The sequence below is a fragment of the Fringilla coelebs genome (genome assembly GCF_963513975.1).
Source record: "Fringilla coelebs genome assembly, chromosome: 1".
Lineage (NCBI taxonomy): Eukaryota > Metazoa > Chordata > Aves > Passeriformes > Fringillidae > Fringilla > Fringilla coelebs.
In genome coordinates this window covers 144,087,138-144,113,361 of record NC_140028.1, presented here as the reverse complement: position 1 = coordinate 144,113,361, position 26,224 = coordinate 144,087,138, and the positions used below count along the sequence as shown (strand labels likewise).

Genomic DNA, 26,224 nt, shown 5'->3' with positions numbered 1-26,224 from the left:
CCCAACCTGCGGTCTGATGGCAGATGTTTTAGACTATGCTCTAAATTAAAGGCAGGTGCCAATACAATATATTGTTGTGACATCCAGATATATTAAAGATGGCTTCCTTCTTCTGTTTCTTTTGGCTATTTGCATTCTTAATCAGAGACAGAATTTGGCTGAGAATCTGGGAGTCCCAAGGATGAAGCAGAAATTTCAGCAAAAATTTAATTGCTCCAAATGTATCAAGTTGCCATATTTTGTTTATTTCCTGAGATTTAATTACGAAAATTACCAGTCTGCAACTCCAAATTGCATGACAACTATTGAACTTACAGTCTCACAAGGATATTCACCCTAGAGTACAACAACACACACATTGCTCCCCTACCATCAATTAATATAAGCTACCAGTAATTAGAAAGGGCAGAATAAACTCCACACTTCCTTTATTCCCTGACTGGTGTAATGAGGATGCCATTCTATTGTCTCCTGGGTGGGATCTTGTGGTACCTCTGTTGTTACTGTTTTTTTTAAGGCACATTGAGACAAACATGGTTTCACTTCACAAAATGTCTCAGTGCCCTCACCAGTCTGTTCATCCTTGTCAAATCAGAATTTCACACATTGTTTTCTGCACAGTCCCTAATCTTAGCAAAAGTTTCATTTCCCCAGTCCATTGCCACCGGCTATTAGTCTGGCACAAAACTCAAGCTCAAAATGAAAAAGATAAAACAGAGGAAAGACAGCAGACACAGCCACTATTGCTCTGTTTTGTCTTGTCAGACCTAACAAAATATGGTTAATAGCACTGTTGTGTTATTGGTGAGCCAGAGGGACAAGCAGGTGTGTCTTGTCATGCCCTGTGAACATTACCTATTCCTGAAATATTCTGTGTCTGCCCATTAGCATTTCCAAAGTTCAACATGTCAGTAGACAGAGGAACATTTCATTGTCTAATGGATAAAACCCAGCAATAACAACATGGTATTAGACAATGTGGACATTACTGACCAACAGGGTCACAAACAACACCTGGACCTATTCCAAGCTTTGACTGCTGAAACCAAAATAGTAAAGTATTAAAATGCCAATTTAAAATTTCACACATTAATAATGTATTTTTTTTTTAATATTGTGGCATTCTGATATGATCTTATCTGACAGATTTTTAGTATTTTTGCCTACTTGGTACCAGCAAAGTAGAGAAACTGAACTTGTTTAGAAAGGAGACACAATTATTTTTATTTTATATATTTATTATATATTTAAAGATGTAATGAAACACCATCAGTATGCTAAAAAAATTATCTGCAGATTCTGGCTTATCTGAGTGAAAAACTCTCTTCTCTGGTTTAGAAAAGAATGATCTTCTTTCAGCATTCAAATCTGCATGCCAATATACTTTGCATATAATTTATATAACATAGAGTATCACAACCACTTTGCTTTTTATTGTAAAATCCAAGATCAGCTCCTAGCATTTCATAGCTAGGATTATTCAAACATTTTGTTAAGTCAAGTCTGCAGATAAGCTTCCATCCTGATGCTTCTGGAATTGCACACTAATGGGCAGCAAAGGTGAGTGCCTGGTTCTGATGCTGGATAGGACTTTGGGTCCTAAAATTTCTCATGGGCTTGTTTTTAAATCTGGGTAATTTCATTTAGTATCTTTATAGCTTATATACTTTATTTAAAAATGAGAAAGGTGATAATTTTTATTCCCTTTTTTTCCTAATCTTGTATTTTTCAGTGATTATCTTAATCACTCAAAGACACAGCTTTCCTGTCACTTTATGTGTGGGCAGGTACCCAGTGAGATCCCAGTCCTGTCTAGAAAGCATTACTGTAATGCTACTGTTAATCAAAACTACTCAGCCTTTTTTCAATTAAATGATTTATGCAAAGAAATATCAATTTGCTGCAAAATTATTTTTAATAGGTCCACATAAGTTTTAGGGAAACCTTGAATAGGGAATTTCTTTTCATGTCAAAAGCATGATTTTTTATTAATGTTCAATTGACAGAAAGCTTTACCACCATCTGTAGTTTAGTGTCAAAGCACTCCTATGGGAACCCAAAGCCCAAGCCTTCACCCATCTAACTCAGAACAAGAATCTTGATGTAAACCAGGAGCTATGTTGAACAAATACCTGTCCCAGGGTCTCATAAGCTACCTGGAATATTAAAATAGCTAAAAAAAGAGAAACAATTCCAGGAGGTTAATGCTCAGTGCAGCTAATGAGGTTCAGCCCACAGAGAAGAGCCAAGCAGAAAATCAGGGTGCCCCTCCTTCTGCATGAGGGCCTACACCTCCCCTCAAATCTGAGACCCAAATCTGGGTATCTGTTGTGTTTCTGTCATGAAAAAAATTCATCCAATTGGGAAAGCAGCAATGCTCCACACTATCAGCAAGCTGTGCAGCACACAGAACTGTCTCTGGCTGAGCACTGCCAAGTGTGCACGTGGTACTTTTGAGGGGAAGATCAGAGTGCATGTCCAGAAGCTGCCTGTGATACTTCAGTAGAGTGCAGGAGCAGCTCCCTGCATGAAGGTGACTGGAAATGGGACCCAGGACCGCAGCTGAGGTTAATGAAGCACCTGAAGCCTCTGTCTTACCTGTGGTCAGGACCTGAGGATATTACTTAGTACACAGCCACCTTAAAAAGTTCAAATTGGCTGCATAGTGGTGTGAGTGTTCCCATGATGTTGGATATATGGCTTACAGGCAGCACTACATTGCTTATCTCCAGATACTGCTTTGAGATGAATAATGCCTTAATATGTATCTGTGGCTTAAATATATAAAACCAGGCTGGATGAGGCTTTCAGCCACCTGGTCTAGTGGAAGGTGTCCATGTCCATGGCAAGAGGGTTGGAACTGGATGATCTTTAAGGTTCCTTCCAACCCAAACCATTCTATGATTTCCTGATTCTATGATTGATGCTTCTCCAATCCATGTAAGAAGGTGAAGTGAATAAAGAAGAGCTTGGTTCAAAATGATGCTGCCTAACCTCAATGCAGGCTGCTGCTGTTCTCCTGCAGAAACTGATGAACCTCAGAGTCAATTCAGTGTCTTAGGAAAAGGCAAAGAGAAAAAAGGCAGCTCTCTAAGACCAACTCTGATCAAATGGGAAAGAGTTAAGAGGGGTCATTAACACTCCCAGGTGTGCATTTTGCTGGAGCAGATAGCACTAGAAGAATGGACGACTCTCTCTCTTTGGAACAAGTAATGGAATTTCCCAGAAAATATCTAACTACCTTGCATTTTCTGGCATCTGCACACCAGACACCTGTACAGCTGAACACCCATCTGTTATATATGCTACATGCATTTCCTTTCTCTTTTTTTAGCTTGGCAAAGGAGTTGATTAGGAAGATAAGGTCTCTGAAAAACATTTTGGACAAAGATGCCAGCACAGATTGTACAGTTAAAGATATCAGGTCTGCCAATACATGCAACACCACACTCCGCAGGCTGCTTATACTTGCTTCACAACAATTTATTGCACAAATTACTGGAATTCTGAAATACGCCACATCTCCGTATTTCTATTTAGTTTAGAGTTCATAAAGAAAGGGTGCAATCCCTGGAACAAGCAATATTTCTATTCTGACTATTCTCTTTTCTTGGTCAATAGGAATATCCTTTCCTTCAGAGCAGGCTCTGCCTACCTTTCTGCTCTCTTCTGCTACAGGCAATATAGCTGAATGTTGCTGGTATTTTTGCTCAGTTCCAAATCTAAAAAAATATGCTTTTTGTATGGCAATTTATCCAGGAATTCAATAAACTCAGTGAGGGCGTTTTAAGAGGACTGAGTCACACACTCCTGGCGTGTGTACAATCATCAGAAGCTGAATGGAACATCCCTGGATGTGTTTAAAAAAAGCCTGGATGTGGCACCGGGTGCCAGGGTTTAGTTGAGGTGTTAGGGCTGTGTTGGACTCCATGATCTTGAAGGTCTCTTCCAACCCAGTGATTCTGTGAATTCTGTGTGTGTGATTCTGTGAATTCTGTGTGTGTGATTCTGTGTGTGTGAATTGCCCAGTGTCCAGCAGCACCCACAGGTCAGTCAGGTAAATGTCAGAAAACAAAAGACCCTTCCACAAAAGGATGTCCTTCCTTATACACACACATATATATGCGTGTATACGTGTATATATGTATATATATGGGGTTATTTGTAGGATCTTAATGATGCGTCTATTTTTTTTAAAAGGTCATAAAACCCCTGAGAAGCACAATGAAGAACAAGATACTGTGTGCAACTAATGAGTAAAATAATAATAATAGTAGTAGTAGTAATAATAGCAATAATAGTAATAGTAGTAGTAATAAATAGTGAAGTATTTCAAGGCAAATACCTCTTTTAGGACAAACCAGATTTTCCTACTAATAAAGATAAAAAAGAAGTATGAAGAAATATTTTAAACTGAGTATTTTAACATGCAAGTATATTAATTAAACAAATTACCTGATATAGAAAACATACTACTCTCACTTTTGGAAAAATGATAATACTTTTTTTTCACATTATATGCCTTTTTATATGTTGGCCAGTCAGTAACTGCCTGACTATTCTGTTCAGTGCACAGCACACAAAATACAAGCTACCTCTTCAGGCTGTGCATGTGCACACACAGATACAGAGATACACACACAAAATCTTGAAGCAGCAAACTGCACTTATCTTCTTCCCATTTTTCTATCATACATATTTCATTAAGCTTCATGCAGAGTGTCTTCTGATTTATGGTAATTGTCAACAAAAGCAAAAATGCCGACAATTTTAACCCTGCAGTACTGAGGATTTAACTGGGAAAAAATTAAAATGTTTAGGGGGGAAAAAACCCCTGCAACACCCTAAACCACTGGGAGCTTGACCCTTGAGATGTTGTCAATTTTTTATTTAATTTTATTGTGTTTGTTGTCTGTAGAAGCAGATGCCAGCAGCAACATCTGATGTACCGGACACCTCCAGTGTTATCCCAGCATGCTCATGGCCTGGAGGACTTGGAGTAAGACTAATTTCCATATCAAACCCAATTTAGATGAAACATCTTGGTTTAAAAAAAAAAAAAAAAAAAGGCAAGAGAAAAAAAAAAAAGCCAGCGCATCAATAGCCCCTTGATTAGATTTTCATCTCCTGAGCAGACAAATATGAATATTTATTACCATGAATGCAGATTTCCCTCTTTCCATTGCTCTGATCTTGAATATTACCCACTGCTAATTTTTATGAAAATTTGGGCAACATAATGTTTTCACATAAACTGACAGTTCTTGAGATAATCCCATTATTGTTTGGAGGGAAATGACAGTTTCCGCTTATTCATGTGTTAACGAGGGATTAAATATTGTTTTTCATCACCATAATCTAAGATGGACTGGAAATTAAAATTCAAACATTGTGCATTAGCAGAGCTTTGAGGACCAGATATTGTTTGCATTCACTTAGTAAAGATCTGTAAATTAACAGTTTAACAATCAAGTGAAATCCATATCATAAAAGCAGCATTGACATTTGAATAAGGAAGTCATTACTCTACCTGCTAAAGGTAAAGACACAGACAGACAAACAGTTTGCAAAATGCCATCCCTTTGTGAGAGAAGAGTGCACAGTGAGCTGTTGTGGTTCCTGGGCATTCCTGGTCACTTTTCTGTGGCACAGAATGATGTCCCTTTGCCTTGTCGCAGGTGCTCACACTCACACTCTCGAAATGCTCAGCTCACATCTCTCCAAGCGCTAAAAGCAGCCACAGTGACCCCGGAGCTGTTTCCAGGCATGTGCTGTGCTCACGCCCTCCCCAGGTCTCACTGTGCAGCACACAGACACATTTAATTCCTCACTGAAATGGGTGTTTTGCTGGAGCTGCACTGTTCCACTTCTCTCCTTATCTATCTGTTATCTCCTCGATGCTTATGCCTAATCCCAGCAATGCAAATCAGACACCTACATGTTCCAAAGTGAAAACAGAGACCTGCTGGGGACATGCTGCACTTCAGGAGCCACTGGATTGTTGTTTCTACAGAAACTTTGAGTTAGTAATTCAGTGAAGTATGTTTGCATTCTTTTTACAAAAAAAAAAACCAAACCAAACATTTCCCTTTGATACCAGTCAAAGTGGACACAAAACTAAAGTATGCTTAGTCAAAGCAACTCCAACATTTTTCTTAACTTAGAGCTTAAAACTATCTTATCAGGATAAATCTGCTGATTATTGCAAAAAAAGAAACAAAATCGAGCTCCTACAAACTAATTTAATAGGAATCATCACATTTAACTTTAGAAACTTGTTATAAATTTTCAGACAAAAATTTGCTTCAATCTATATAACAGATTAAGCCTTGCATTCTGAAGGAGTTTGAAGTGATGGACGTTACAGCCATGTTGCCTTTGAGGGTGGAAACTTAGTGATGTATAAGTGCAAAGCAGTTCTGAGAAGGATGAATAAGAATGTGCTATCAGGCCTACCCAGAAAACAGAGATCTTAAGTTTTACTTAAGTACTTAAAGCTTAGTACTATAAAACCTATAATAAATGACACAATTCTTTTAACCTACCTGAAGTTTTAATTCTATTATTCTTTATTTTTAACATGCCTTTACACCCATGCTCCAAAGGTGACCACACTGAAACTGCCTGCTGTGAATGGTCCCTGGCCAGGATCTTGCTTAGGTGGAAAAGCAAACAGCCCAAGAGTCCTCATTGGCACAGGACACAATGTGAGTGACTGACAACAACTTGGCAGTGCAGACAAATGTGGGACCATGAGGGCCTCTGGTGTCAAGGATTCCTATAAAAAAGTTGGATGTCTCAAGAGCTTGAATCTTAGAAACAGACTCCTATTCTCCTATGCTTACAGACACAGAGCAAAGGTCCTGACAAAGGTCTTTCCATGTTGATCTATGTAGGAACATTTCCAACCCAGGGTCTGCTAGAGAGAGGGCTGGGAGACTGGGATCTGCCACTTCTTCCTCTCCTTAAATAGTTAAATATGTTTGAGATTGTTTGTAATCCATGTGTTCCTGCCAGGATCAAGCTCCTGTACGTGGAGATGGAAGAATCTCCCTTTTCTACAATTTCTGACCATCTAGATTCCTCAAACTTCAGACACTTTAAAAGAATTTAATCTGCAGCCTCCTCAGCTGACCCATTACACCACCCAAGATTTTGTTTTCCTTTGAGTCATAGTAACCTGGCTGCTGGAAGAAGGAGGTTACTGAATTTCATGAATAATGAAGTAAGATATCTAGTACAAACAATCATGTTCTCCTATTTAAAGATTCTCTATTAATATATTGAGTGCAGGCTGCCAAATCACAGTTAAGGTGAATAATAGCATTGATTCTTAAACAGAATTACCCTGCAGTTTGCTCTATGTAGCCAGAGCTAGTATCTCAATCTCTTCTCTCTGCAGATTTATAATGGTTTGTAAGGGAAACTCTGCTTTAAAAACAATGGCATGACACAGCCTAAACCCAAGATAAATCCTTAAAACAAACACATGCTACTTTTTAACCAGCACAATGTTAAAAAAGACAAAAAGGAACAACACTGGTAGGATGCATAAGTTCCTGAAGCCACAAGGCAAACTGTATCTTGTTTCATTTTACATGATACTGAATAAAAATTGAATTGCTGTAGTTGCCATGGCAACTGCCACATCACTTGGCACTTCTGCTCCTTTAAATCACACAGTGCTACTGTAAAGGAACTCATGAACCAATGTGACACTTGAATACTTGTGCTTTATATACTGTTTCAGGAGGAAAACATAAATCAATATAGACTGATAGTTGTCTCTGAAAATCAGGTTTGCTGTATTTTTCTTTACATTATAATCTCCTCATTTCCTTGTCATGTTCTTTAAAAATTTGCAAAGAAGATGGAGGGCGTTGTCACAATCAGAGCACAAGAAAAGAAATTACTACTGACACATGATTTCCAAACTGAAGCTGTGACCTGTCATTCAGATGTCAAAATACCTCTGCTATGCAATATTCAAATCAAATACAGGGGATAAACATTGGAACTTTGCCCCTCCACAACCAGAGATGGTGTGATATGTGACAGAAGACAGTCTCAGGAGCATCCAGGCATCTCTTTAACTCTAAACTTAGCAGCAGCTTAAAAGGAATAACAATATACTTAAAACTAAGCATATTCTAAATGTTTGTAGAATTGGGGCCATGACTTATATTGTCTTAGTATGCTCTGTATATAACATGCAGCAGCAGAAGATAGTTGACAAAATAATGTGGTAAAATGATACACATATTTCTGCTGCATATTTTTTGTTTTTAAACATTTAACACTTTTATTAACGCTCTGGATGCAATTTACTTGAAAAGCAGCCCTCTAGTGGGCTATGTACTGTAATGAATAGTTAATAAATAGCATTAACATTATATCTAAATATTAGCTAGAATGCATTTTTCAAAAGCATACAAGGTCTTAAATAAATGAGCCATAGATCTTCATCATTCTCTTTGGAGAAATTTAATGTTCTGTTTAGTTTTATTCCTAAAATTTCTTGAAGTGTTTCTTCTAAATGCTACTGTGTGACTAACTTCTGATTAGCATAACTTTACTATTCATGTGTACTTACAAACTGTAATAGTGAGATATTATTCACTGTTAGTAGAATTTCACATAAGTAGTGTATTTCTAGTAGAATTCTATGGAAAATATAATCTACTATTTTTTAAAGGTTACACAGCTTTAGAATCTGTAATTTGTGTGTCTGGGATAAGGTAAGTCTTTCTCATTATGCCTTCACCAAGAATATTGCAAGGATTGTACTCCTAAAAGCTTTTTATTTAATATCATTGCTCTTATTTCTATATATAAATTTGCATGCCTTAAGGCAAAGAACTCCTCTGTGACCTGATCCATGCCTTAACCACAACAATTCATGTGGCTCCAAACACTGCCCCTCCTGGAAATGTTTGTCAGCTGATCAACACAGCCACAGTGATCAGCAAAAGCCAACAGCCAGAGCTATCTGTGGGAACTCCAATCTCACACACCAGGAAAAAATAAACTTGTTGATCTCTAAGCCATGGGGTTTGTAAGAAAAAAATGCTGAGGGCAGGCATGGGGAAAAAGCCCTCCCTGGTGTCCTCTGGTCTAAGAACACTTCCCCTGAAGTGCAGAGGTGTTTGCCCTCACATGTGCCTGTGCCTGGCTTCAGCCTAATCAGTTCTGGTAAAAAAAGGGTGGGTTTCAGTGAAGTGGCAAAACTTATCCATGTCTTGGGCTAAAACTTGAGTGTTTGTACATGCACAGCTGCTGTTCATACACCATGGTCAGTCTCAGACCTACCTCAGCTAAGTGATCTTGGGTACAGCATCCCTTCCAGTCCTGGGTCCCCCTGGGCAGTACCTGCTCCAGGTCAGGAGCACTTGGCTTGCCAAGGTGTTGCTGTAACAGAGACAGCTGGAGTAGATCCCAGGCTGATTTGGTCTTTCTTACCCAAAAGCCAGCACTTAGCATTTTACCTAGTAGTCAAAGATCACAAAATCTTATTCTGATCAACAATTGATCAGAAGAATTGATCAACAAATTATTTGTCAAGTTCTGCACTCCAATTTTTTATGGATTTTCAATCCAATATCATTCTAGCTAAAATCTGGATGTATAGGGACAATAGGGACAAAGTCTGGTAACATTAAGGAAGGTAAGAAGTTAGAAACCTGCCTCAGAAGCCTGTACATCACTGGAAATTCTGTCTTATCATGTCCTCTAGCTTCACTAGAATTTTTAAACACAGATTTCTTTATTGTAGTAACATCACTTTATGCAACATCAACATAATTCTACACCTATCAAAATATCTATAAATGAGAATATCCTGAAACATGTCAAAATATCACTGCTCTATTTTAGGACATCTAGAGGTATGGTGAAGCATTCATTTAGCATATATTTTGGGTTATTTCCATTTGCTATAGAAAACTGTTCTAATTTTTATGTCTGCCATATGAGAGCCATGATTCAAATCCTACAAATGAAGTTATGATTCCAATGATTAGTTTCTTCTGTGCATTCTTACTGGGAAATGAAAGAGGTAATTTAATATAACTTATTCTGAAGTGGGTGATGTTTTGTCAGTTCAAGACAGGGACAGTGCCATTTCCTGGGTTTGTTTCAGGCCTCATTAATTGATTATTCAAATCACAGACTCTTATACCCCAAAACCAGGTTACCCTTTTTTGAGAAGTGTCTAAGAACACTTCCCCTGCAGTGCAGAGGTGTCTGCCCTCCATTATATCTAAATATTAGCTAGAATGCATTTTTCAAAAGTATACAAGGTCTTAAATAAATGAGCCATAGATCTTCATTATTCTCTTTGGAGAAATTTAATGTTCTGTTTAGCTTTATTCCTAAAATTTCTTGAAGTGTTACTTCTAAATGCTACTGTGTGACTAAGTTCTGATTAGCCTGGAGAGCCTGACTTGTTATTCTGAAACTGGTCGAAAACAAATTGCTCCAAAAGCTGAATAAACATTTATTCGTGTCACAGTAATTCTGGTCAGAGCCAACCTGAACATGGAATTGAACTTAAAAATAATGTGTTCCTCTAATAATTCAATGGTGCTTATGTGAAGAGATAGAACAGTTCCTAAAGTTCATCCTAAGTTCCTAGAGGATGCTGTAGGGATACCTGACATGGTGACCCCTGTGCAGGGCTGTGGCTCATGGTGTCTCCTGAGCTCCCTTGGGCTGGAGAGAAACTCCTGGGAACAAATCCAGTTGCAGTAATGTTGGTGTGGGACTGGGGCTTCTGCTGCTGCTGATTCCTGAGCTCAGGAGGAGTCAGGTGGAGCTGTGCAGCTTTCCCTTCCTGTGAGACAAAGAGATCCCCAAGATCTTGCAGGAGTGCTCAGCCATTCAAAGCAACAAGTTCAACTCAAGTAGTGGTTCACATCAAGTTCAAGCAGAGGAGAACAGTTATGGGTCCTGCTTAAATGCTGTTTAGCTCTTCAGTTTTTACCAGTATTGTGTCTGTCATGGTATTATGCAAATAGACATTTCAATAACACAACACATGCAGCCATACCCTCATAGACACAGCAGAACAGCTGAAGATGACCTCAGGACTTCAGAGATTTATTTCACGTGTAGGAGATCAAAAGAAAATACCTCAAAGCTTCATTGTATCTGAATAAACAAGAAGGTGTGAAATGCTCATGAAGGATTTGTCTGGCACAAACATGCATGACAATGAGACCAACAAATCTCACATGGATACTGTAGAGGAGTTCTACTGGCTTTTTAGTTTTAGTTTTTTCCAGCTCCAGCAATGCACAGATCCTCAAGATTACAACCTCAGCACTGGTTTTCTCTACAGCAGAGTTATTCTGGTTTTCTGTTATAATCACCTTCTTGCAAACAAGATAAGTGTCAAAATAATTCTCATTTTAAGAGTGATGCACATCATATCAAACTGGAATCTAACTCTCTGGATCACTGTACTGTTGAATATTCTGTTACAAATGTTCTATGTTGAGGTGGATGAATAGTGGAAATACTGGTAAAATCTGTTCTATAATGGCCTGAAAGAAGCTCTGCTTGCCCAGAGTCCAGACAGTGCTTTGCATTTTATCATTCACACCTTCCACTGAAATGCACAAAACTTTTAAGTCAACATCCTGAAACATGAGCAGCTTCTGAAGTCGCAGCTTAGGAACTCATTTTAATCCAGCTAAAGCAAAGCTTACCCTCCACTGACACAACTCAGGCCTAGCTGAGAGAATCACAAGCTGTGGAAATCTTTTAGATGACATAAAGATGATGAACTGGATTGCAGCTGTGGTAGACTCCAGACCCATGTTGTTAATGACTATATAGCACATGTTTATGCAGTGACATAAAAGCAATTCATCAGCTCTCCCTGGACTTGACTGAATGGCTCAGTAAGCTTGGTGTGAATTTCATAGTCTGTTGCTGCTTTTGAAATGTTTTTTCTTGATATAGGGGAAAAAAGTGATAGATTGAGGAGCCCTGAAAAGCATTTCTCATCTCCACAGAGGAAGAGAGAGTTTCCTTCCAGCACAGCCAAGGCCTGGGAAGTCACTAGTGTCCACACATTCCTTACTGAGACACAAACCCTGTTATAGACCAACACCTAAAACAGATTCCACTGTCCAGAGCCACACATGAATTACTGCTGAGCTTAGGAAAGCTCCTGCATTTGTTTGGACAGTGGCTCCCTTTGCCACTACCATCATTCTCTTGAGGTATTTCAGATATGAAAATTGCCTTGCAAAATCAATCCTTTTTATTTTATAGGCCTGCATATGAAGATTATATATCCATAAAGTTTGTCATGCATGTCACCTGCTGTCCAAACAAAAAGGCCATTTCTCATTCTCTACTAAAGTTTTCCTAAGTACTTTTGATTAGAGCATCTTGACTTTGATTTACTGTCACCATTATATATAATTCCATTCCTAATTCCAGTGTGAAGTAAAAGGAATCCTTATTCAACATGCTTTTTCATTATCTTTAAATACATACGTTCTATTATTTCAATAATCATTATTCACCAGAGTGAATAAAAGACAAACTGCAAAACTGGATTACCATAGTTAAATTGACCTGAAATAGCCTGAATCTGATACTGTATCAACAGAAAAAAAGCTTGGTCACAGCACTCCTCTATTTTTCGTTAATGTGAGACCACAGAAATGTATTCATTATGCACACAATCATATCTGATAAGACTTAGAAAGGGGAATGTACACAGCTGGGAGAATTCACATCCAACAAAATACATAAGCAGCTGAATAAATGTTCTTCCATCACCTTACTTGGTCCCAACCCCTTGGTTCTTTCTCTGCTGATCACCCTTTTTCAGATATAACCTGGATTATATTTAGGCCAAAATGTCTGCTTTGCTTGGGTTAATCAGTTTCCACTTTTTGCCTTCTAATAATACATATTTGGTAGAGTGCCAAGCACAGAATTCTGTCAAAGCCTTCATTAATCCAAGTTGTATCAGTGTTTTTTTATAAAAAAGTTACCATGGCATAAATATATGGAAGGTGAATTCTACAGTGACTTTTTCTAAACCAAATATAAGAATCAGGCTGGTGAGGTCTCTGGCCTAAGAACTCTTCAATTTTTCACACTCTGTTAGCTGGTCTTAGAATCTAGGAAGTCCTTAAAGTTATAGCTCCAGCATATCCCTAGACTACCATGGTTACAGCAATCCTATTGCTACAATGGGCATTAATGATACCTTTAGCAGGTGAAAACTTCCTGCATTCCAACTATCCAAAAGGGAATTTTTCCTCCATTCACCATACATAATACAAAAACTGATTTAAGAGTAAGCATCTGAAGTGGGCTTTCATTCTCCAGCTGATTTTGCAGCAGACTGGAATCCATTCAATGACTGGAATTGGACAAAATACATGGAGGTATTTTATTAGCATGGATGAGTCCCATTGGGTGAAATTACACTTAGTGGCTTCCACAGCCTGTACCTCAATCCTGGCTCTCCTGCTATTAAACAGAAACCAGGGGCTGCAGACAGCACCACCACAAACTTCAGCCTGGCCTGAAGTCAGGACGCAGCCTGAGGTGCACAGCCATGCCCCAGGATGTTCTTCCCAGTTTCTAAGGTTATGCACCCATAAGAAACATTCCTAGATAAATCAGTTAAAGGGAGATGATGGCTTTCATCTTCTGATGATTTCACCTATCTTTGTTTCCAGTTCCAATTCTTTCAGCTTTGGCCCTCAGCATCACAGCAGGTCTCAGTGACCTCCAAGACCAAGTCTTTCAGTAATGTGACTGAAGTTGCACAGTGAACCTCACAAATCTCATCAAGTTAAGTTCTTAGTCATGATCTGATAAAAATCAGAAATATAAACCCCAAAAATTGGTAAAGAAAGAAAACAACCTATTCCTTGAGTATATTAGAAGTTAGTAATTCATTATTTTTAATACTGAGAACAATGCAATCATGAGAAAAAGACATTTGCCTAGCCCTGTGAGCATTCACCACTAGCAAAATTACTTAAATGAAAAGGAAAAAAAAAGAGATTACTGTGTACACAAAATTAGCACGAGAATTAGCAATCAACAGTAGTTCATACAAGGTTCTTAGCAGATAGCATCATGTTTATTAATAAATGATGAACTGCTTAGTGGAGTTTTTGCTTAGTGATATCACTATAATAACAGACACATGTTTTATTTATGTTTCAAGTTACATCCAAAATAAGTGAGACATTCAGATGTCAGATTCTCTCTAATACCTAAAGATTCTTTACCCCAAATTCAAACTTCCACTGTTCTAGATGAGATAGCACTCCATCAAAACCAAGGAGAATAATATGACGACTTCAGTCACTGTGCTCATCTTTGGGGATTTTTTTTCCTGTGATACAACAAAGCAAAAACTGCATTTCTTAAAGCTGGCTGCACTTTTCTCATAAGGATGGTATTTTTTTTCTCTGTGGGATACAGTGCTATTTGTGCAGCAGATTGTATTTTGACAGATGCAACTGTATCATAAAAAGGCCCTTAGCACCATGAGACTGGTAGCTCACAAACATTCATGAGCTCCAGAATTTCTTTAAAAAATCCCAATAACGAAAATATTTTTGAGAATGTAAAATGTCTGAAAGCCACTTACCTCCCCCACACCAGTCTGCAGAATTTTCAGTCCAGTTGTTTTTTCAAGCTTCTCTTTGTTTATGGCTGTAAGGAAAAATGAAGAGAGTTAAAAAAAAGCTGGAATATGTATGATTTTACAGCATTTCCCACCAACCTTCTTTCCTTCATCGATATATTGATGACAGTTCCTACCTATTCCATCTATGGAATACCTTTCCCTGAGAGCAACTCTGCTAGTCAGTTTTTTTGAATGCATATTTATGCTATTAATTGCTCATTATTATGTGAAAAAGAAAGCCAAGCTAATTCTATTTTCCACAATATTACACACATTTAACACAGATACGCAATTTGTTTGGAAAGTTCTTTTCTGAGAATACTTCCCACTTGCTTGCATTGAAGAGCAGAGCAGTAATTTACCATGAGAACAGCACTGTCACTGTGTAGGACTTTTCACAACAGATACAGACTCTTATCTCACAGGTAAAATAAAGAGTTTATTTCACACCACCAGGATGCAATGCACATTTTTTAAAATTAGTTTTTTCTCCTTATCAGCATCTATATCACTAAAGGAATTAAAAACCAAAATAAAGCAACCCAGCATAAAGCAGTTAAATAAAGATAATAATCACTAAGACTACAATTATACTTGCAACCCAAACACGCTCAGGGCATGGGCTTGAGCACTCCTGTACAATTGCCCATTCCCTTAAACCTATGGTCTGATATGTTTTGGCCTGTGACTGTCAGCAGCCTCAAAAAACAGCGCTCAACCACAGCTCTGGGAACAGCACAAGGATGAGATTATTCCTAGCTGGGTGTATGGGTACTGCCATCCCATTCTAGATGGGGAGATTTTAACCTTCTAGATGCAAACTTTGTCAGTTGGACTTGTGGCCAAACCCCAGGTACCTGGCTGGATTTATTTATGAGTAGCAATGAAGCCTTGCAGCCTTGTTAACCTCTCCTTCCTTCAGCTGCCTGTAATCCAAGTGAGTCATCTGGGTTCTCTCTGCTGTCTTTGGAAAGGGATGCACATTTAATGTGGTGAGTCATCCCACACATCTTACACATATCTGCAGGCACCTACCTCTTCTTTGATTATGAACAAAATTTGATAGATGCAGCTTCTCAATTTTGGTTGCCTGAAGCAAACCTTCCAATCAGAAAGGTCAAGAAGTGCTGGGACATACTGCACACTGTAAATTTACATGAAAATACTTAAGGGAGTATTTTTTTTTAATTTGTTAAAAGTTCCCTTTAATTGTTGCCATTTGAAACATTTAAAACATCTCAGGTTTCAGCAGACATTTCTTGAAGATTATTCTGAACTGATACTTTATTGAGTTTGTCCAAAGTGCAACACAAATGAGTCACATTTATTCCAGAGGTAAGTTGGATCATTAGGCTCCATCTCACCACTTAGGGAAAGATTTTTGTAAGAGTTTTTACATGCAAAGACTCAAGAAGTTACACCTCTAGCAATTCTAACACGGAGAAACTTTTCTCACTGCCTTATGCAAGGGGTGAATATTGCCTTCAATTCAAACAAAGAAGAAATCTCTGCACACAGTTTAGACCCAGACACTTTTATTTTTGCATCTTTTTAGTATGCTGATTAAGCAGAAAGGAACCTGGAGTCCCAAGCTAAGAAAGCTAAAATGCATGTTTTGCTGAATGACAACCTAAAACCTGCATGTAATACTCACATACTTAACACCTGTGCCATACTTTATACACTCACAAACAAATTTATTCCACACAAAGTCAAAGGGAACATGGGAAGGCAAGCTGACAGAAACATGGAATTTTAGACCACATTCTGCAGTGTTGTATATCTTGTGCAGTATGAATTTCCAAAAAAATAAGAAAATCTTTGAAAAGATATGCCATGCTTCCACACTGACCACCACGCACCCAGAAAACACATTTAAGGCAGATTTCTAAGAAGTGCAAAAATTGAAGATTTATAAAATGAGAAATTTCCATAGCCTCCTTCAAAGGAACTGAATGGTCCAACAAAGGATTCTTTGGCAGCTTAGGATAAAGAAAACTGCACAGCAGAGTAGCTGCAAAATAAATGGCTATAAGTAAACAACAAAGCTTAAATCCCACTGTGTAATTTCTTACCACATGAACAGTTAATAGAAAATATTGTGTCTGCTGAATCGCTGAATTTTATAATTACTATTACAGATTTGACCTCCTTTTCATAGGTTTCCTGCAGACATTAATTACTGAAGCTTTGATATTAAAAAACAACAACAGAAAAGGTTTATTTAATACCCCTGCTTTCCCCCTTGATATTGGCTGAAACACAAAGGACAGGTCTGACAGCCATGCTAACACAAACCCTGCCAAAATTAGGAGGCATGAAGGCACGAGGTGTTATTGATTAAATCATAACCGGAAAATGGTCAAGCCCAGGCTCTGTCAGACTGTGGAGAGAGACACGGCTGACGGTCTCTGGCGTGCTCACTCCAGGCGTGTGCAGCAGAGAATTTTAGCTAACCTTGAACTCTACAAGCTGCCCAGGAAGGTCAAGAAATTCTGTCAAAAATGGTGCTGAAGTAGTGCAGTAACCACCTATCAAGCAGCTACTTCAAGCTGTGGAATGGTGAATACAAGCACTTAACCTTTTCTATGCAGGACTATAATGGAGAACTTAAAACAAGAAGACAAAGTCAATCTAGATAGATGGAAGAAGTGGTGGGAAAATGCATTCAGATATTAACAAGCTACTAATTCTCTGAAAACTGGCCCAAATTTTTGGAAAATATTTGAGTGTACTAACTGCTAGCTCTTATTCAAATACCAGTATACAGCAGCTGATGTTTCAGTTGCAAATTTTATGAAAGTAGAAATTACAATTCTGGGTAACATGGTATATTGCACATTTCATCAAAGTTATTTTTTTACGGTCACAGTTTAAAGTCCCGTAATACTAACGGAGAACTGACAAACTCATCAGCAAAGAGGCATAATAAAAACAGCCATTCAAAATTAAAAAAAAAAAGAAAAAAATACCCCAACCAAATCCCTCTCAAACCAGTTAGCAACACAAAAATCCATTTTTTAATCTTACGTTGAAACAAAAACGGCTTCCAAACACACAAAAACGGAGGCCTTTAAATTAAATTCACTAGATGAAGGATATGCAAATTACCTGAAGAAGCGGAGCCCTATAACGTTCTCAAAATTCTGCAATAGCCTATTTAATTAGTATTTTAATTTATCAGAATAATTCTTTGCACTTGACAATTTATGCAGTATTCCATATAATTAAGCACGTAGCTACAGTGGAATAATTTTGCCTACTCTCTGTATACCAGTTATTTTAACCTGAAAGAATCTGTGGAAGTCTCTTCTGTGATCTAAATTACAATGGGGACAACTTAATGGCTTTGCTCTATTAGAGAGCATGATGAGGGTGTTACTGAGTGTTTAAGGGTAGGGATTGTCACTGCTCAGTCTTCACCAACCTGAGGGAGGTCTGATGTGTTTTCTGAGGGCAAACGTTTATTTCTTTAGCAAAGTTATCAGTCAGTGGCGCAGTCAGGAATTGGAGTGTGTAGGTTTGGCAGGTTTAACCTCAGAGTCCATCAGTTATTAGAAGGAGCAAGTTATGGAGGGCTCTGAGTAGAGCTCCAGTCTCATTACTGCACTTCTGGAAGGAGTTTTTCTATCAAGCAGGCTGCCAAGCACAGCTGCACCCTCCAGCTGACTCCTGGGAACACACACTGGCACCAGTGAGGGGAAGGGAACCAGGTTCAGCAGGGTTTCAGCAGGAAGCCTCCTCAGTTTGTCTCCCAGGCTCTTGCAGGATTTACCTGCCCCAAAGAAGAAACAACCCTTAAATATGAAAAATGTTTCTGGGAAGATGGCATCACTCTCAAGGAAAACTTGATTTTTGGTGCATTTCTGACTTGGAGTGTGTATTGCATTTAATTGAATGTAGGGAAAAAAGGACTTATGGGCACATGATTCCCCTGACCTCTATTACCTGCCCATTTTACAATGAGCCAATTCATGCTCTAGACTCACTAACTATATGGACTGGACCTCCAGTCAATAAATTGAGGGCAACTAATTCAGATTTACTGTAGGCTGTTGAATGAATTCTACAACCGCTGTTTCCTTCCCATCAGCTTGTTGCAAAACTCCTTTCAAAGAGCCACATTTAGAAGAATTTCATTTATTTTCCTCTCTGAGGAGAGGAGGAAGGAAATTCCAGAGATGCTGCTTATTACAGTTTTTAACTTTTTGACAAGTATCTCTAAGACAAGCAAATGTTACATTTATTTAGGTAAATCTGGACTTTTCTTTCTCCTCCCCTACAAGGAACCCTTGAATATTTGGAAAGATTCTTCATAACATGGTCCAGAGAGAGTGACTTTGTCTTTGGCAGGGCCACACACTGTGCCATGCATACACACAGCTAGTCAAAAGCACAACATGGAATATTCAAAATGCATCAGCTCAGAACAAGAATGACCAAATCAAGTGGCCAGATAAAGTGAGAAGAAGGGTGTCTGTACTAAATTTTACAATGCCATTAATGAGGAACAAGTACACAAGCTGCAGGCAGAAGGTATTTTGTCCTCCAATCTTTACAGGGTGATGGCACAAGATAGCTGCTTCATGTAGCAGCTATTTAACTGGCAGCCAGGCCTGGAATGGAAATGGTTGCAGAAAAGTCAAAGCCACGTCGCTGTGCTAGCAACAGCCTGCTAAATACTATGTCATATTCAATTTTCAAGTCATTTTTCAACTGATTTTAATTAGATATTGTTTCAATCTCATGTGCATTAATTTAATTTCTGATATCAACATTTCAGCTTTCAATCTGTTCAGATGCAGTACCTTGCTGCCTGGAGTAATTTAAAATATTGTTTGCATCTCCAGCAATTTTGAGAGCACACATCCTTTACAACCTGCTCTAGCCAATAAAACCAGCAGATGGAAATTCAGACCATGCTCACCACTCCCTGTGCACCTTTGCGTTCTCACAGATTTTGGTATGAGGCAGCTAAATCTCCATGCTCACAATCAAGGAATTTTCCATCTCTGTTTGTATTTAATTCTGTACAAAAAATACACACAAAATCCCTTTGTCAGGGAAATAGCAACACTGCACATTTCCCTAAGAGGGAAATTGGACCATACTTGAAGAGCTGTATATGTTTTAAACTTATTCACTGAAACAATGTCATTTTTCCCACTCTAAACCATCTGCCTCTTACACCCATGGCCAGGTAATATTCAAGGATAGAGAAGCAATGATTTTATACAGCAGGACTTCAGGTACCTGTCTTTGCATAGATTAGGGATGCATTTTAAACACATCCTTTCTGCATGACTGCTTGTATTGACTTATTTCCACTTGTTCAATAAATAACTGCTCAATTGTATGTCTTCCTTTGACTTTCCTTTAAAACGAGCACACTGCTGTTCTAAAATCTGATATTTAAATTGTAGCAAAGGAGTTTGGGATGTATGAAATAACATTTTTTTATTTCTCTGGAGTTTTTTTTGCTTTGTGATGGGACCCATCTCTACAAACTTTGCTGTCTCAACTAAGAAGTCAGTCAAATTCCCTGCCTTGTCAAGAGAAGTAAATAGATATCACCAGAGATTTACTTATCCCATCCTGAGATTGGTATAATTTATATACATATATATGCCTGGAAAGGCCTGCTGCATCAACCAATCCTATTTTTTTGGTTTCCACAGGCATTTCCTTGTCAGAAACACATGTACACAACCTCCAAAATACTTCAGCAGTAAAACATTTTAGCAGACAATGCCATGGCTACAGAGAGAGATTTTTAAGGTGTGGTGTAAGAATGATTTTGTTTCTGAAGTATGAACAAACCTAGTTTATATGAATTAGAACTGTAGAAATGAAAAACCTTTATCTACCCTAAATACTTCTTTTTGGCAGAACTTCAGGAACCCATTATCAAAAACATTCTCTTAAATAACATGAGCAGATTGGTGTCCATCAAAAGAAGAGTTTTGAGTAATAACAAAAATAACCACGCTCTGGATATGTATCTTTTATTCTATGTTGTATATATGCATATATGTGTGGATATATGTATACATATGTTGTTATATGTTGTATATGGTTTAGAAACACAAAATATATTTCAATGAATGCTTAACAGTGACAATTTTTAACACGACTGGCCATTTTAGCAGCGACAATTCAATGCTGCACATTACTTGACAGAGTGCAATGCATGTATGTACAACAACTTGCTTGCATACTTAAAACACTTATTCATTATTTATAGCAAAAGTTGTACCAATTCAGCCAGTGTTAGCAGAAAATGAAAAAAAGAAGTGTCATTCCACTTTTCACATCAAAATTTGTTCACATAAATATTTGACAAGTATCAGCTCTGAACAGAAAATTCAGATGAAACAACCTGCAGGGTGTTGAGCTGCAACTGGAGCTGGTTCAGGTGGACCAAGGTATGACTACCAGTGCAGTGCTTCTCTGCAGTTATTTCTGGGTGATTGCTAATGTCTGGATCAACTATTAATTGTCATTTCAAAGTCCTCTTTAGCTTAATGTCAGAGTTCACCATCATACGTCCAACCTTAACATTTCAAAACCAGAAAGCAAGATTTGTGGTCCCAGGAGATGGGCAGGCAAGAAAAACCTCCTGGGCCTTTCTTAGCCCTTCCCATGCAGAGCACTTTTGGCCTCCTCACCTTCACCACCCTGTGAAAAGCAACAGTCCATAAGACAAGCTTAAGCCTACAGCTTTTTTCCTTTTAAATAGAAAAGTTTTTGGAATAACAATATAAAGGAACAGGTTTTCTGCCTTGTTTTATTTATAGTCAAGAATTCAACAGATTGCTTTAATTTTCTTGGGCTGAAAATACTACCCAAAAAAAATCAAGCAGATAATAGCAGTAACTCAGCTTTTCAAGAGTAGCTAATATTCTGGTTTTGTATCTGCTTTTTCCTTCTATTTGAATAGCCTCTCTTTCCATATAACTCACTTTGACCTCTCAGGATATCCATTGCATCTCCTCTTTGTGATTAACTCTTTTAAAATCAGCAGAAAGAACCACTGAAGTCATCCAGAGGTTGATCCTTACGGCTGCAGCTCTGTAGAAATTCCGGAAACTCTGTCATCTGGAACTTAACTGACCTTCTGTGATTTCTTTAGAATAGATGATGTGTTACTGGGGCAAAAGAAAGGACTAAACCATCTCTCCAGAAGTCTACAAGATACTTTTTCTAGAGTTTTCATTATTTCTTAACACAAAATAAATGGGCAGACTCAGGAAAATAAATCCAAGAATAGTTGTTGCACTTTTAAATAAACAATCCACACCTCCCCTAGGGTGTACCTGGAAAGTACACTGACCTTCTTTCATATACATAATATTTGAAAATACTCATATTAGCATCTAATTATTAACCTTCATCTTTGTTATGCTTTACTTGTTTATCATTCTCCCACTTGCACCATTTTGAGTCTTAGCCTGAAACAGGAAGAAATGTATGAATTGTTCTTACACTTATTTAAAATTTGTCAAAATCTTTGGATCTGTGATGCATTTGTGCTGGTTTATGAAAAATTTAACGGACACTACCACTAATTCTCAGCATGCCAGATGTTATTTTTAATAAATACACATTCAAGAACTGTCATTTTTTTCCCAGTCATTTCCTCAGTTAATAAAACAGCACCCTGTAGGTTCATTTCTTTAATGATCCAAAACACAACTTCGAGACACGTTATTTGTTATTCATCTACGACTACACTTAATGTCATCCTCGTGGCACAAATGTAACAAGACTGAGTCATAAAAACATTAGCAATATATCAACTGACTGGCTCACTAAATCATGAATAGCACAGCTAATGCACAAGGTCATTCACTAACAAAATCTATTTGCTGTGCCTCAGAATAAAATGAAAATATTTATTACCAAGGATGCCACTAGTAACAAGAGTCACAATAAAGCTTTCAGACGAGAGCGAATAGGGACAATGTTAACTTGCCCATTGTTTCTCAGAACAGTTTTTCAAAATTCTGCTTTCATGAAAATTCTGGAGGCTACTTCACTACCTTTAAAAGGAATTCTTGAAAATCAGCAAGAATGGAAAAACCTTTATATGTCAGAAATATGGGCCAAATATTTTTTGAAGAATATAAACTTTAATCATGTCATAAAAATCCATTATTTTTATCCTTGGGTGGGTGAAGTGCAAAATAAGGAAGATAAATGCTTGCCTACAGAGATAACTGTGTCCTAAATGCATTTACAGGATTTGAATGTGCCTGTGTCTGCAGGTATGCACTTTTGATGGGAATGAGGAGAAGGATGTAACAGGAAGGATCTGAGTGTGTGAAGGATGGCTGCTTTGCAGCACTCAAAATATTATGATTATTGCAACCTCCCCTACAATGCTTTCCATGGCCAGAATCACTGTGCCAAAGGCACTGTGCAAACATGCTACTAAAAGGCAGTTCCTGTGCAAAAGAGCTTATATCTACCAAACAAGTGGAGACAGTAATTGGTGGCAGAGGGGTAGAGATAACAAGGAATGAATATTAGGCAAGAGAACAGCAGAATGCCAAAGCTGCCTCCATCCACACAACATTCTTTCTCTTATTTTTTGGCATGGGAAGTGATGTGTTCAGCTAAGCCTTATAAATCCTTTAAAAGCTGCAGCACTTTCACCGTTTCATTGTTAGGGGCAGAAGAGACTTATTGGCAGGGTTTAAAAGAAGAAGAAATGGCAGGAAAGGACACTGATCAGCTCTCCCAGAAGTGCTGGAAGCAAAGGCAAAGCTTTCCCATTCTGTAAATGGTGTGATGGAGAAGTCTCTCCTTTATGGTAGGTTTAACCCAATGCTCATTGGAATGAGTTTCTGCTGGCACCATCCCTCCTCTTTCCTCCTCTACGGAAACATTTTTTAGGACATCCCTTCAAAGGGTAGAAAAGGCTACCTGGGCTGTGCCACCCCCCATGGTGCCAGTTCCATCTGAGCAGGTTAAAAATCCAATTATAAACCTCTCATTGGGCAAAATGCTGTTCTGTGTCCCAGACCTGTGTGCTTTGTGGGAGAATCCTACATCCCAAAAGCAAAGCATTTTGTTATTTTTAAAAAGAAATCATAAACAACTGCAGAAATATTCAAGCTAAAGAAGACAGGTGAATTGACAGTGAGAGGCTGTGGACTGATGCTGTGAATCAGGAGTCTGCCCTGCTGATAAAACTGTTCACTGTCCATCAAAATGCCAGCTACACCCTCTTTTATGAGTAGCCCCTTGTCCTTTGTATTTTCAAAATGTGCATCATTAGCAAAAAATCCATTATTTAAACTAGTTGAGCCTACGTTGTAAATTTTGACTGACATGGTTTAGAGAGTGACCACAGGAGCAGTTCTAGCAGCCAACACACGACAGCAGTAACCTCTCTCAAGGGTATGATAACCCCTTTCATTGGCACTGATACATTCAGAAGGAGACATTGGCCCACAGCCTTTATAAGACTGTCAGACTTGTATGGATTATGCAATTTAACACATAGGAATCATTACTGCATACAATTTTTGAGAAATGTAAATGAAATGCCTATCTGCTTTATGCATACATGGGCACAGGTCACTATTAGAGTGCCAGCAATTTCAAGCAATTTCTGCAGGCTATTTTCAGAAAAAAAAAATAGCACAATAGCATTCTTATGGGCTGAAAATCTATAGGAGAGTTAAAAGCTCAGTGAAACATTTTCTGACTTCTGTCTGACTGCTGTGTTTGTCAGGCAGACACTGTCCTACCAAGACAGGCTGTAAAGTACCCCTAAGACTGTGAATAAAGCCATGCTTTCTGCTCCCTGACACTGTGGCCATAGCACAGGTTTGTTTCTAGGGTTTCCCCTTCATGGAAATATATGGAAACTAGCCTTAAAAGAAATATTTGCTACTGAAAAAGAAAGGCGGCTATTGCAAGAGTGGAATGACTTCCTCGGGAAATAATTTTGTGAGAAAGTGGTTTGCATATTTCCTGACCCTCTTGCTTTTGTAGACTGCTGGATCCATGTCTGATTTCTAAATGAGAGCATGGAGTTTTGAAGGTATTTTAAAATCCCTTTAGATATCTATATAATCTATATCTATATCCCTATAGATCTATATTACACACCAGAGCCCTGTACTTTATAAATACCTACAATAATCTACACACACGCACACATAGCATATCTCAATATAAGATGCATGCATATAGCTTATTCCACACTCTACTCTTCAAAAAGGAATACAGAACTGTAGTATAAACATAAATTAAGTATGAGGTATACATCTCCACCCATCAAGATTAATGTATATTATTATCCCTTGACCCCTTCTTAATGTTCCATTTTACCACGTTTCTAAAATATTTATACCATACAGGGTGTTAAATTATAGCAATTAAGACCATAGTATGGATTTATTAATATTTCATCAAGAATGTTTCATAATTTGAATTTCCTTGGTGCCCTTCTGTTGCTTTGCTGAACACTGGGAATGAAGGGTATTTCTGCCTTTTTCTTCTTCTCTCTGCAGAACTCTACCAGCATTCTACTTTTTTTAGCCAGATGCAGAGCTTTGCAGCTACTGCCTTTTTAACTGGTGACTGATTCATGTAACAGTTTCAGGTTTTTTATGGCCAGTTCTGTGTCTCCAACAAAATAGAGACATCAGCAAACCAGAGGTGGTCCAGAGAAGGGCCAATAAAGGGACTGAAACATGAATTCAAGCAGAGGCTCAGCCTGGGGTTTGTCCAGCGAAGACTTCACAGAAATCTAAATGGTAATTTAACTGCTGCTGGCTGCTGCTTGGGCAGGATTACAAAAAAGATGGAGCCAGAATTTTGCAGAGACTCACACCAAAAGGACTTGAGGCAAATTGCTACAAAGGAAATTCTGATTGGACAGAAGGAAAAAATATTTTCTTAGTAAGTAATGACTAAGCACTGGGACAGGCTGCCACGAGAAGCTGTAGAATTCATTGATAATTTCACAATTCAAGTGGAGCAGGGCCCCAAGAACACAAATTTCAAATTTGGCACTGCTTTAGAATGGTTGTTGGACACAATGACCTCCAGAGGTCCCTTCTGACTTCAACTTTCCTGTGATTATAAATATATACATATAAAACATCATTAAAGACAACGATCTTCACAAGAAACTATTATTTCATCCCAACATTTCTGAAGTACTGACTAACCCTTCCTTAAAATAGGTACTACATGTTTTTCTGAAGAAAGGCTGCTGTTCTCAAAAGTACCATCATCTGTCAGATCCAGCAGTTTTATTTCTGGATCAGTTTGTTCTTATGCAGCCAAGCACTTTAGGACATGTTCAGCTGATGAATCACAACCCAAAAGCACTGGAGTGAAGAAGAGAAAGTGAAAAATTTGGGAAAATTTAAAACCAACTAACATTTGGGGCATGCAAATCTTTATGGTCATCACAGCAGAGCTGAACTAGGCTATGACAGCAAAACTGGAGATACTGCAAGGATTAAAAATTGGAACATTATGTGAATAGTGAAAAAAATAAAAGGAAAGTTTTTTGAGAAAAGAAAA

At 38.1% G+C, this 26,224-nt stretch overlaps 1 protein-coding gene across 1 annotated transcript in view; it reads right to left on the bottom strand.

The window, feature by feature from the left end:
• PTPRN2 (protein tyrosine phosphatase receptor type N2) overlaps nt 1-26,224 on the bottom strand; it is a gene marked incomplete at both ends in the record, with an annotated part of 628,010 nt that overhangs the window by 216,994 nt on the left and 384,792 nt on the right. The window contains one exon of the mRNA XM_084216229.1: nt 14,636-14,700. Coding sequence (XP_084072355.1) covers nt 14,636-14,700 — 65 coding nt within the window. The remainder of the gene's footprint in view (nt 1-14,635; nt 14,701-26,224) is intronic.